At 35.2% G+C, this 13,599-nt stretch overlaps 2 protein-coding genes across 2 annotated transcripts in view; one reads left to right on the forward strand and one right to left on the reverse strand.

The window, feature by feature from the left end:
• GPR137C (G protein-coupled receptor 137C) overlaps nt 1-4,874 on the forward strand; it is a 67,238-nt gene extending 62,364 nt beyond the window's left edge. The window contains exon 7 of the mRNA XM_004738791.3: nt 472-4,874. Coding sequence (XP_004738848.1) covers nt 472-649 — 178 coding nt within the window. The 3' untranslated portion in view covers nt 650-4,874. The remainder of the gene's footprint in view (nt 1-471) is intronic.
• Nucleotides 4,875-5,577: 703 nt separating this feature from the next.
• ERO1A (endoplasmic reticulum oxidoreductase 1 alpha) overlaps nt 5,578-13,599 on the reverse strand; it is a 46,589-nt gene continuing 38,567 nt past the window's right edge. The window contains exons 14-16 of the mRNA XM_004738792.3: nt 9,214-9,300; nt 8,992-9,125; nt 5,578-7,199 (exon numbers count right to left, since the gene is read on the reverse strand). Coding sequence (XP_004738849.1) covers nt 7,139-7,199; nt 8,992-9,125; nt 9,214-9,300 — 282 coding nt within the window. The 3' untranslated portion in view covers nt 5,578-7,138. The remainder of the gene's footprint in view (nt 7,200-8,991; nt 9,126-9,213; nt 9,301-13,599) is intronic.

Consider the following 13,599-nt stretch of genomic DNA (forward strand, 5'->3'; position numbering starts at 1 on the left):
GCTAGAGAATAGCATTTTCTGCAATTCTCACTTCACTGGACAAGTTCCTTAACCCTTATTTTTTAGTCTGTTCTTCCTCTGTAAAATAGTGGTAATAGAGTTTATCTTATAAGATTGTTGTGAAGATTAAATAGGGTATGTGCATGTATATACATTATTATATATATACACACACAAACATGTCCTAAAAAAGAGTCTCGTCCTTAATAAGCACTATATTATTATCTGATAATCAAGTTCTAATTCTGATGTATTTATTCTTTTGTAATATGTGTTATAAAATCAAGGATATTAGATAAAAGTCATTACATTTTATAGAAAGCAATTACATTATTTGGCAAAAACCATATTTCAACATATTTGATACTAACTTTTTATATTATAAAAGTCACTGAATGCTAAAAATGCCAATGTGACCTATATTCTGATCACCATCCTATGGCCGTTTCGCCTTTTCTTTTCTTGTTGCAGTTTATCGAATTCGCAAGGTTTGGGCTGGTACGGCACCATGACTGGGTGTGGCAGCAACAGTTACACAGTTTCTCCCCACCTGAATGGACCTGTGACAGATACTGCTCCATTGCTGTTTACTTGTAGCAACTTAGATATGAGCAATCACCATAGCTTGTATGTAACACCACAAAACTGAGAGCATTACCGAGATGTGATTCCGCCATTGTCTTACATGAACGTGTATAATCGATGTGTTTAAATTCCACCTACATAAACATTCCATTATCTGTCGCAACTGAAAACAAAGCCTGGAAATGTGGCTGTGTTCAGCAGAGGACACACCTGTTACTTTTGACTTCATAGCAAAACGAAGTAAAATGGGAAGTGTGGAGTGGGAGAAAAGGTTTAGATCTTAAGGCACTTGATGGCTGCAAACACCCTGACTCTGGAACATCACATGCATATTTGCATATTTGCACTTTTATCTTTGTCCTCAAAGAGTACACCACGGTCCCCAAAGTCACACTCCAGTGTTCACACTAGGATATTACACTGTACACCTAATTAGGAGGCAATTTTCCTATGAAAAATCAAAGCCTGTATATTCAGTGGTGTATTCTATGCAGAATTCTTACCCAATAAAAATTTTACAGTGTGAACAGTGCACAGGATTAAGGCGTAACAATGTATCATTCTTTTTTAAAATCTAAAATATATGTAATCATTGAAGATAGTTCTTTTAAGCATGATTGTAAAATACCAACTGAAATTATTCAATCATTTTTTTTAAACAACCATAGTATCCTTTTCAGTGATGACTGGCAGTGTTCTTTGGAAAGCCACAGGCATTTCTTCAAGAAAGTATACCGGTGAAAATTATGTGGCTATTTTGAGTAGAATTGGTCAAGTGATTATTTTGTATGATTAAGATATCTGTAGTAGTTTAAGCATGATTCTTCAAGAAAGCAATAGTGATTTTTGCATAGGGAGATTTTGGTAGAAACTTCTTGGGACTAAACAAGTTTACAGATGCATTTAAGAATTATCCATAAAATGTACGATTCTAAGTTAAAACATGAGTACATTTTCAAAGCATTGGGTTTAGCTGAACAAGATATAGCTGATTGTACCTATTGAATCAGAATTGTCCTCAGGTAAATTAAATCATGATACATTATTGCATTAAACTCAAGTGCAATACTTCGTAAGACATATAATTCCTCCTTTAGTTTTCCCGTTTTTATATCTTGTAAATGGGCAAAGCCAGATCAAATTTAATTCAAATTAATTCCAGCACTGAATAAGCAAACTGACGCAAAGGTACTAACTAGGTAAGTTTAACAATATTGAAATACTTCTAGAATTATATTAAAACTGTCTTGAATGTCCTATCCCAAATCTAAAAATATATATATATGATAGGCTAAGGTAATAAAGGATTTTAAAATGCACTTTCTACCAGTATCTATACAGAAAGAAGTAGATGCTGAATACCTCAAGATGCCAAGGGAACAGGCAACATTGGGAAGTTGTCACAACATGCTTAAGGACGACCAGCTACGTAAAATTGTCTGCTGATCTGTTTCTTCAGAACTGAACTAATACAACTGTCCTTTTCTGTCTTCTACTTTAATTAGAAAGTTATGTTTTATTTGTATTCTTAATATACATTTTGATGGAAAAAAACACCATTCAATGTTTTAATAATTGCTTATTTAGTAACTTCACAGAAGTTTAACAGGAACAAATGAAATTTTTAATACTTTCACTCTTTTGAAAGGCTGGTACATAGCCAAAGAAATTCCTTCTTTTTATCATACAAAATGACTTTGAACTCAATCAGAAGCATAAACCTACAGGTATGTTACTTTGGGTTTGTTTATAAGTTCTCTTGTTGTAACCAAATTCTTTAAAAATGTATATAGTACAGAAGTTAACCTTAGTATTTACATGACAACATAACATGCACTTATCTGAGTATATTTTGAGGACAACTTCAGTTACTACATTTCTTTTCAGAAACTATTTATTTTCCTAATAATGTTGGGTGTCTACCTAGAACTATCTGAAAAGATATGTTATCTCTGTGACTCCTTGGGGTTCAAAGTAAATAAGGTACATTTTTTCTAAGGCCTCCCTAGGTAGTTTTCCTATTTGACCAGATAAGCAAAGATTACTTTAAAAAAAAAAAAAATTCCAGGTAAAATATCTTGGTTCTTTCAGCTGCATTTGTGGATTCTTCCAAATTTCAGATTTGTATATTTCTTCTTATCCCTAACTAGGGTACCTGAATTCTTACATTTGTCTCCTTATACACATCTCCCATAATACATCACCAAAGACAAAGAAAGATAAGCTTCTGGCCCAATATTTGCTTAAAAATTCCAAAGCACTAGGAGCACTTTAAGTTTGGTCTCGAAAGAAGGAGTTGATGAAATCAAAGGGCTACCGATTCCCTGTTCATCCTGCACTGAAGCACATGATGACAATTTCAGACCTTTTTCGGTTAATTAGAATGGTGAATTTCATTGCTTAAGTGTGTAATTCTACAGTGATTAGCAGTACTTGTTTTTATTGTTTCATTTGGGTGGTCATTAATTTTGAGACTCTTACCACTCATTATAGCTGGTTGTAGTTTTATGAAAGATGTAATTTATAGTTAAAGTGGCTTTTTTATGCATAGCTGCCTTTTTTATTGTTTAACAGTGTTTCTCAGCTATACAGTCAGTTTCAAACTGGTCATAAAAGTATAGCTGTGGCCAATGAATGTATTTATTTGTTGTTTCACTAAATGGTAACAAAACACTACTGTTAAAAATAAAAGTGTTTGTGCTTTTATTTGGTGCTCTGGTTTGCTTAAAATGTCTCCATTGACAACCCTGAGTTTCTAGCATACCCAGGGAAGAACCCTAGTGCTACCAAAGAAAAGACAAAAATATCAGGAGTTGCAAATGACAGTTTGTTGTTAGTGAGCTTATATTTACATCTGGACATTATGTCCCTCAATGTTATACAGATTTTGTGTGAATTTGCACCTTAGTTTAAAATATCAGTATGATTTTGATAGTACATTTATTCCAACATTAAGCTAAGAAAAAATATTTGTAATGAAGTGACTTAGAACACAGCTCTCCTTCTCCTTCAATTTTAAACAGGAATAAATTTAGCTAGGCCATAATGTTGGGCAGTTATTCTTTGATTATTCAAGAAATTCTTCAGTGATGTTGTTGCCTTTTCCCCTCAAAGAATAGTTCTTACCATTTTTTCCATAATAGACTTCATAACTTCATTCACTTCACAACTTGCCAAAACTACACCAAATTTTTAGCTTTACCGACCTTCCCCCAATGTCACAAATCCTTGGGAATCAATTGACTCTTGTTGTAAAGAATATTTGGAGTGAAGATCTGACCTCTAGTACAATAAAATTGTCATCTGAAAAGCAATTTATTCAACAAACATTTATTAAGTGTTCATATGCTAAAAAATATGCTATGGAGATGCAAATGTGGGTAACGTTCCATTTCCTGCCCTTAAGGAGCTCACATTCTAGTAAAGGAGGCTTAAAAGAAAATACAGTACAAGTGACACAATAGAGGTAGGTTGTAATTACAGTGGTGACATTAAAGAGGCAATTAGAAGATACTCCTTGAGTGGAGCAAGGGCGGTTTCACAGAGGCGGGCGTTATGGTGGTCTGCAACAAGAAATGGGCATTTTCCAGGTAGGAAGGACAGCTAGAGCATATGATGCAGAGAGAACAGCATGCACCAAGGTGACCTGGCACATTTGAAGAACTATGTGTTTTATCAAAGCATGGTGGCTGGGGGCACCACTGGGTGACATGTCAGAGGACCTTGTTTGAGTCTTCTAGAAAGCCTACTGTGACAGTACTGTGGGGTGTATGGGAGGAGATAGGCTGGGAACAGGGAAGCAGGCCAGTGTAGTGCTCTAGATAAGAGCAAAGAAAAGGGAGAGACAGACATCAGACATGTGGAGATCAACTCCACAGTGCTAACACACTAACCAGATAGGGAAGGATGCAGAGCAACGAGCCTGGAGAATTTAGATGATGATGGCTCTAAAATTAACCAGAGTAAGGATCACAGGCACAAGAATAGATTTGCGGGGGGAAATGATGGTTTTAAGACCCACAGGTATCTGTGGGACAACAGTAAAGACATGTTATAAACAGACGGATTGAGAAGTCTGGACTAATGGTAAGAACTTGGACATCATTGAGTCATAACTACCTAAGAGGGAGAAGTAAGTGGTGGTCAAAGTCTGAGGAATAACATTTAAGGCATAAATGAAAAAAGCCTTAAAAAAGGACACATCCAGGAGCCCAGGAGTGAAATATAAGGAACCTGAGGGAGGGGTATAGGGGCATATCTTTAAAGAAGGGGGCTGCCCAACAGTATCAAATGCAGGGGGGGAAAAAAAAGTCAAATAAGAAATGGCTTCTGAACTGAATTATGAATTTTAGAACTGAAATTTTTGACTTCAAAAGAAGAAATGGTTAGGGACTACAGAGTCAAAAGCAAGATTTTTGGTTAAGGAGCAAGTGGGAGGTGACAAAGTGATGACAGAAATATTCTTTCAAAAAGACTGACTTAAAAAAGGGTGAGGGCATGACGTGAGAGTCGGAAGAGCACACAGACAAAACTGCCATTTAAACCCTCCCACCAGGGGCACCTGGGTGGCTCAGTGGGTTAAAGCCTCTGCCTTCAGCTCAGGTCATGATCCCAGGGTCCTGGGATCAAGCCCCGCATCGGGCTCTCTGCTCAGCAGGAAGCCTGCTTCACTTCCTCTCTCTCTGCCTGCCTCTCAGCCTACTTGTGATCTCTGTCAAATAAATTAATAAAAATAATTAAAATAAATAAATAAATAAATAAATAAATAAACCCTCCCACCACAGGTTCAGAGTAGTACAGATGTCCTTTGAACTTTTACACACGGTGCTCACGGCATAGTCTGAGTTTCCAAGAATACTGACTTAGTAAGTAGGTTAATGTCATTCTTTTCCTGCCTTCTTCAATTGGGGGTGGGAGAGAGAAAAATATGACACATATTGTTAAACTCAGCTCTGTGGTTTTTTCATTTAAGATGTACCAAATACATATTCATACATTCAACAAATATTTATTGGATACCCACCATGTGCTTACTATGTACTTGGCCATATACCAGGCTTCAGGGACACAGAAAAGAAGTATACAGCAGTATAAAATGGTATTTCTAAACCATCATATAAATAAACCCTGCTTCATTAATAATGTGACATCTCAACATGGTATAACTTCCTAGTATAAAGAGGGCACGCATCATTTTGAGGTATAGTTTCTTTTATAATTTCTTTCACAATTACCATGTTATTAAAATTCTTAAACCCCTTCAAATATTTTTATCATTAAAGAACTGCCACTAATAAAAATCTTCCAAAATTAATTTTTAGGGATAAAAAGGAAATGAACCTCAGGTATAAAGAACAAAGATTATATGCCCGATGACTATATAGATCAAGCGTCAAAAGGACAACAAACTCAAAAAGAACTTTATTTACACTGGCACTCAAAATGATTCCTTATTTTAAGGCTTACAGTATTATAGTTCCACTTTCTTTTTTTCTTCAGAAAAAATCATTTAAAAAGAATTATCCAGTATTACACACTGAAAATATTTAAGGTTCAAAGGGCATGATGCCTGGAACTGACTTCCAAATCACTTGGGAAAAAAATAGTATACATGTGTATAAAGAGAGAGCATGAAAGATAAAGCACAAGTGAACAATTAGTTAATCTGGGTAAAGAGTTCTTTTGTACTACCTTGGAAACTTTTCTGTAAATTTGAAATTCTATAAAAATAAAAAGCTTCTCCCAAATTTTATTCAGCATTAGGTAAAGTATTATGAGAATAAATATATAAATCTATTCAACTTTTCACAATGTGTAGAAATCCCCTAAGTCTTTGAGTTGTCATTGTATCTTTCTACACACTAAAAAAAGCCAATCTAAATTGCAATATAATTCTCATACTTTTTTACTTCATACTTCATATCAATGTACTTCTGGGTTGCCAGATAAAACACAGGGCTCCCAGTTAAATTTGAATTTTAAACAAGAAATTATTTTTGGTTTAAGTATGTCTTAAACATTGCATGTAACATACTTATATAAAAAAATTATTGTTTATCTGAAATTCAAATTTAACTGAGCATTCTGTATTTTTATTTACTAAATCTGGTAACCATAAATGTACTGAAAGCTCTTAAGTTGTTAATTATGGATATTCATGAGCTTCCTTAGCATTTTCCTATTAAACGCTCTAACACTCTGACCACAGTTTTATTTATATTACATCTTCTCACACAAAACTGAGAGACTTATAACATTTACTTAGTTTTAACATATATGAATTTGAAAATCCTGATTATATTCAATATTAAACTTTAAAATTTATACCACATCATCAAAGTGTTACTTTTACTCACAATACTATTATACATAAACTTAACGCAATTAAAAAAAATTATTTACTCAAAACAATATAATTATCCTTTTACAAAAGCAGCTTTATATAAAATGTTTGGCTTAAGAATGTCATTACTCTTATGCCTTTGAATGAAATTCTACTCTTTGGTCTTCAAAGTCCAGAAACAGGCAGGTTTCAACTTGTTTTCTGTTTTCTTTAATGAATATTTTGTAACAAATTCCTGAAGTTTTCTAATTCTTTCACACTTGTGGAAATTCTGTAACCAAAAAAAAAATTTCACTCAGAAGGTATTTTACATACTTTTTCTCTGTTATTCAACACTGCATTTTTAGAGCACAGAAAAATTTTCAAGTAATTTATTTCAATAAATTTAAAAATGTATAAACCATTTAGTCAATTTTGATGTACCGGAGTTCTTAATCTGACATGGTAAAACCAAGATAATATTGCCTTGAAGTTAGTTATTTTTAAGTATTCAAAACTTAGTATTAAAAGTTTTAAAATACACAATTAGAAAGTATATAAATATTGAAATACTTGGGCAATTTTTATTCTTTCTTTCTTTTTTTTAGTAGGTTCCATACCCAGTGTGGAGCCCAACATGGGGCTTGAGCTCATGAACCTAGGATCAGGTTCTGAGCTGAAATCAAGAGTCGGACACTTAACCAACTGAGCCACCCAGGTGCCCCAAAATACTTAGGTATTTAAAGTATTCCTAAGTATATTCACACGTGTAGTATTTAAAGTGCATAAATATAAATTACATAAGCATTAAAATGTGTATTTTAAATATGCATAAGTTGGAGTGCGTGGGTGGCTCAGTCAGTTAAGCATCTGACTCTTGATTTCAGCTCAGGTCTTGATGTCAGATGTGAGACGGAGACCTGCATAGGGTTCCCGCTCAGCATGGAGTCTTCTTGAGATTCTGTCTCCCTCTTCCTCTGCCTCTCCCCCCTGCACACACATGCTCTCTCACTCTAAAATATACAAATAAAATCTTTAAATATGTGTAAGTATACAAAAATATTGAAAACTAATCAATGTTCCACAGTTAGTAAATATACAAAGAATCAAAGCTTTTGGACTATAAAAAGTGAAAACAGGGGGCACCTGGGTGGCTCAGTGGGTTAAAGTCTCTGCCTTCAGTTCAGGACATGATCCCAGGGGCCTGGGATCGAGCCCCACATCAGGCTCTCTGCTCCTCAGGGAGCCTGCTTCCTCCTCTCTCTCTGCCTGCCTCTCTGCCTACTTGTGATCTCTATCTGTCAAATAAATAAATAAAATCTTAAACAACAACAACAAAAAGTGAGAACAGTAAATGTGTAACCAAACTGTTTTCACTACTTACTATAAAAAGTTTGTTCATTATTTTAAGTGTATTTTAGTTCTGCTTTCTGCCATGAAAAAAGTAGCTGAATTCTCAATGAACCATATCTATTAAGTTTTTATGTACAAATAATTCTGAAGGTCAATTGTTTCAAACCCAAAAGAGTAAATCATAATTTTTTTAAAGTGAAGAAATGTAGTCCTTAGAAAATATCAGTTTGTATAAATCTCTGCATTCTTTACATATGATGGGCCAAAAAGAAAGGCATCTATACCTACATTTCGTAATGTTAAGTTCCTTATTTCAAGCTTATCTTCCAGTCGTTTTCATGAAAATAATTTTTAAAGCATTATTAATCTTTTTACATGATGATGAATTTGCAGATCAATTTTATACGTATGCATATATTAAACAACATGATTCCTCCAGGACCTTCAAAAAATATTTGGGCAGCACAAAAACTACTTTCTAATAATTAGGAAAAAATGTACAAATTCAGTAAGATGAATACTGAAGTCCAATCCGTAATTAATCATAATTATAAAAATCAATAGAGAAAAGGAAAGAATATCACCTGATGATTGTGCATGTGTATATACTTGAAGTATTTCATAAGATTACAGAATTCGGTAGTAAAATAATTTCACTAAAAAGGATTATTACTTACCATGTTTTAGACTTACTTGGCTAACAGAAACAATTTCACTACTTTCAAACTCACCTTCCAAATGCATTAAATAATGATACTATTTCTTGTCGGGTTAGATGGAATTCATAGCTGGGCCCACTTTCTGGCATATTTGCTATCAGTTTCTCAGAAAACAAAATCTTCAGAGCAGTACCCAAACCCTGAATCTGTAAGAGAAATAGTAAAGAAAGAAAAGTCAGAAACTTCTTTGCACAGAGAATAAATGAAAAATAAGACTGAACCAGATTTGCTTACCTGAAGCTTTCCCCATAGTCGACATTTAAAACAACCAACACAATCCATGATTCTTGAAATATTTCTAAAATGCAGTCGAAAGTCCTCCTAAAAACAATTTAACGAGATTTTTATTAAGATGTAGCATCTAGTCAAACACTAGGTATTTTCTGAGTGCCTTCTATGTGCCTAGCACTGTGCCAGAGGTCCCTGCGGGCACCAAAGACGATGAAGAGAATTAAAATCCACGTTCGCTGAGCATCTCCTGCATGCCAGAATCTACATATACAATTACATCTTCAGCGCAAATCCGAAAGTAGATTTATTATAATCTATACCTAATGAATTAAAAACACAAGGCTCAGAGAGCTTAGGCTGCCCAAATTCCCACATGGAGTAAACAGCAAACTTAGACCCCAAGCCTGCCTGACTCAGAAACTAAACTATCTGCAAACACACACCATCTGAGCTGAAGTGTTCTGTTTTTTTCTGATTGCTTTTGTTGCTGCTGTTTTTGTTTTATGTGATTATTAATTACATGTGAATATCAGAGGAAGGGGGACAGGGGTACAGTGGCATCATTTACCAAAAAAGGAAAAAAAGAAAAAAGAGAAAGAAGGAGAGAGAGGGTGGAAGAGAGGGAGGGAGGAATTTCAAAATATGGCCTCTATTAACGTCCGGCTTTAATCCCAGTATTAATTAGGTAAAACAATCAGATATTTTACTATTATTAATACTATTTTATTATATCTTTTATTTTAAAATATACTTATAATTAATGTTATCATACCTAAATATACAGAATATAGTGAACATCCATGTACATTTTAACAATCTTGAGAAAGAAACCATTACAAGTACCATGAAGCCCTCTATGTACCCCTCAAGAGTCCTATACCCTACCCTCTATAATTATTCTGAATTTGGTGTTTATCATTCCTTTTTTTTATACTTTTAATACATATGTATACTAAGGTCCTATGTTGTTTGTGATTGGACAAAATGAATCCAATTCATCCAAAAGTAGTATATGTTCTTAAGGGATAAGTAAAAAAGGGACCAAAAGGACAGACCCTTCTTTTACTCCAATGAAAATTAACTGATCCACCAAGTGACTCCCTCTGTCCTTGACTTGCATTGGAATCTCTTAAAATACTTACAGTATTTTAAGCATACATTCATCCACTTGAGAGAGAGCATACTAGCAGGAGTGGGGGAAGGAACAGAGTAGCGGGGGGAAAGAAACTTAAACAGACTGTGCTGAGAGTGGAGCCCCAAGCAGGGCTCCAACCCATGACCCTGAGATCATGACCTGAGCCAAAACCAACAGCCAAAAGTCCGACATCTGAATGAATCACCCAGGTGCCCCTTGACATAGATTTCTGATTGAAAATCCACTGTATTAATCAGCCTACAATTTGAGGACCATGTAGTGTTTCTCTCTCTCTCTCTTTTTTTAGTGATAAACCACATACCAGGCTCAACCAGAAGAGAACAGAACCAAAGATCTAAAAATAGGAATAAATCAGCAAAGACTGGTACCCACTATTCAAAGTAGACCTCAATTCATCTTAGGGACAGTTCTTCCCCAGATGCTTTATTCAGCTTGAGACTCTGAAACAGCTGTATTATATAAAAGATTTTTAATGGATCCCAGATCTTGCATCTTTATTCATACAAATATTGTATTAATTTAATGTAATGCTCGTATTATTAATATTATTACCAAATGTTAACAATATTCTACATCTTGTGTTTCTGTGCTTTTGGACTGAGTTCAGTATGAGGTCATTTGAACTTTTTTCCAAAGATTTTTAAATTTTTATTTATTTATTTGACAGAGAGAGAGATCACAAGTAGGCAGAGAGGCAGGCAGGGAGAGAGGGAGAAGCAGGCTCCCTGCTGAGCAGCAGAGTCTGATGCAGCGCTCGATCCCAGGACCCTGGGACCATGATCTGAGCTGAAAGCAGAGGCTTAACCCACTGAGCCATCCAGGCACCCTGGTAATTTGAACTTTAAACCAACTTTTAAAAAACATTTACCCAGTGATACTACTGTAAGTAAATTTTGGTAATTTAAGGCTTTCTTTAAACTTGTGTTTCGACCTTAAAAAAAAAAATCACACTTTTAACAATAATAACAGCATAGTAAAATTACTCAAAGTCAATGTTCCTGTCCTGTCCTATGAGGTGCTGACCTCTGAAGGACTTAATAGTTATTATATAGGCCTAAACAATTCCTATGTGGACAAGCACTGCATGCAGACAGGATAAATAAGTCACAGGTATGCACTATAAATTTCCAAATGAATATAAATATTATGATCAATAAAACACAACTTTTATTTAAAAAGTGTTACTAAGGGGTGCCTGGGTGGCTCAGTCAGGTAATCATCTGCCTTCAGTTGAGGTCATGATCCCAGGGTCCTTGGATCAAGTCTCACAACAGGCTCCCTGTTCAGCCCGGGGCCTACTTCCCCCCTCTCTCTGCCTGCTGCTTCCCCAGCTTGTGAGCACTCTCTCTCTCTCTCTCAAATAAATAAAATCTTTAAAAAAAAAAAAAAAGTTTCTAAATGTATAGTGGCCTTTTGGCAATTACATTTTCACAATCAGTAGATACTAAAAATACTGCTATCATAGGGAGAGGCTTTGAAAGTTTTTGACTTTAGAGACTCTCATACTTGTAAAGGTTGGAAGCTTCTGTTCTAAAAGACCATGCTTGGGGCGCCTGGGTGGCTCAGTGGATTGAGCCGCTGCCTTCGGCTCAGGTCATGATCTCAGGGTCCTGGGATCGAGTCCCACATCGGGCTCTCTGCTCAGCAGGGAGCCTGCTTCCTCCTCTCTCTCTGCCTGCCTCTCTGCCTACTTGTGATCTCTGTCTGTCAAATAAATAAATAAAATCTTTAAATAAATAAATAAATAAATAAATAAAATAAAAGACCATGCTTGTTTTTGTAGACATTGTCTAAATTCAGTATGTGGTTATGTTTGTTAATTCAAACACTTGAACATGACAGCTCTTGAAGAAATCTCTGTCTGGCATACACAGAGAGTAAGCGTGGTTGCTTATGATAGCCAAAATAACACTGCAAAATTAAAACCAAGTACAAATGCATAAGTTAACTTAATATGCAGAACCCAATTAATAAGCTGGAATTTTACTAAATCAGAACAGGAAAAAACATCTGTGACCTCCCCAGATATCAATGTCCAATAATCTAAATATATCCCAAAGTTATTTCAGATTAGAAATATTTAAGATCCTTAAAATAACCAGAACCTAACTCACTTATACATTCTCCTTGTTTAGGATACAGCTTTTATGTCAACACTTAAAAGTACTGTCAGTGGGTAGAACAATCGAACATGCTATGGTTATCTACTGTAATTTACGTCCAGTGAAACCAACTAACCAGAAAACAGTTCTCACCCGATTCTTAAATGTTTCAGAAGCCTTCAAATGGACCCTACTCTATTTGAACACTGGACTATTCTTTCATACTGTCTTCTATTTTTTTTAAACTTTATTTATTTATTTGACAGTGATCACAAGTAGGCAGAGAGGCATGAAGAGAGAGAGTGGGGGAAGCAGGCTCCCTGCTGAGCAGAGAGCCCAATGCAGGGCTCGATCCCAGGACTCTGGGATCATGATCTGAGCAGAAGGCAGAGGCTTTAACCCACTGAGCCACCCAGGCGCCCCATATCATCTTCTATTTCTAACCATCCATGGATAGAGTATAATGCAGACAAGATGAGATTTTTAGGGGCACCTGGGTGGCTCAGTGGGTTAAAGCCTCTACCTTTGGCTCAGGTCATTATCCCAGGGTCTTGGGATCGAGCCCTGCATCAGGTTCTCTGCTCAGAGCCTGCTTCCCTTCCTCTCTCTCTGCCTGTCTCTCTGCCTAATAGTGATCTCTGTCTGTCAAATAAATAAATAAAATCTTTAAAAAAAAAGATGAGATTTTTAAATGAACTTATAATATACCTGAAACTAATATAACAATCTATGCTAGTTATAAAAAAATAAAACTCAGGGCACCTGGCTGGCTCAGTCAGAAGAGTGTGTGACTCTTGATCTCAGGGTCATGAGTTTGAGCCCCACCTTGGGTGCAGTGATTACTTAAATAAAAATAAAATTTAAAAATATTTTTAAATAAATAAAACTCATGTTACTGTTTAAATCCATGATGTTCACCATAAAACTACTTTTTCTTAGGAAAGTAAATCTCTGATATTAACAAGTTTTACTTCTTTATTATAAAAGAATTCAGAAAAATTATCTGCTAAACTCCATAGAACATCAAATCTGAGTGTTTCTGAGTTTTGATAAAATTAAAACATCATGAGCAATATTTCTAATCGGCACAATATAAAAAGAGTTGATGCCAAAACACTTTCCAATAAACCA

Source organism: Mustela putorius, unplaced genomic scaffold (assembly GCF_011764305.1).
Source record: "Mustela putorius furo isolate JIRA1106 unplaced genomic scaffold, ASM1176430v1.1 tig00000129_pilon_pilon_pilon, whole genome shotgun sequence".
Classification (NCBI taxonomy): domain Eukaryota; kingdom Metazoa; phylum Chordata; class Mammalia; order Carnivora; family Mustelidae; genus Mustela; species Mustela putorius.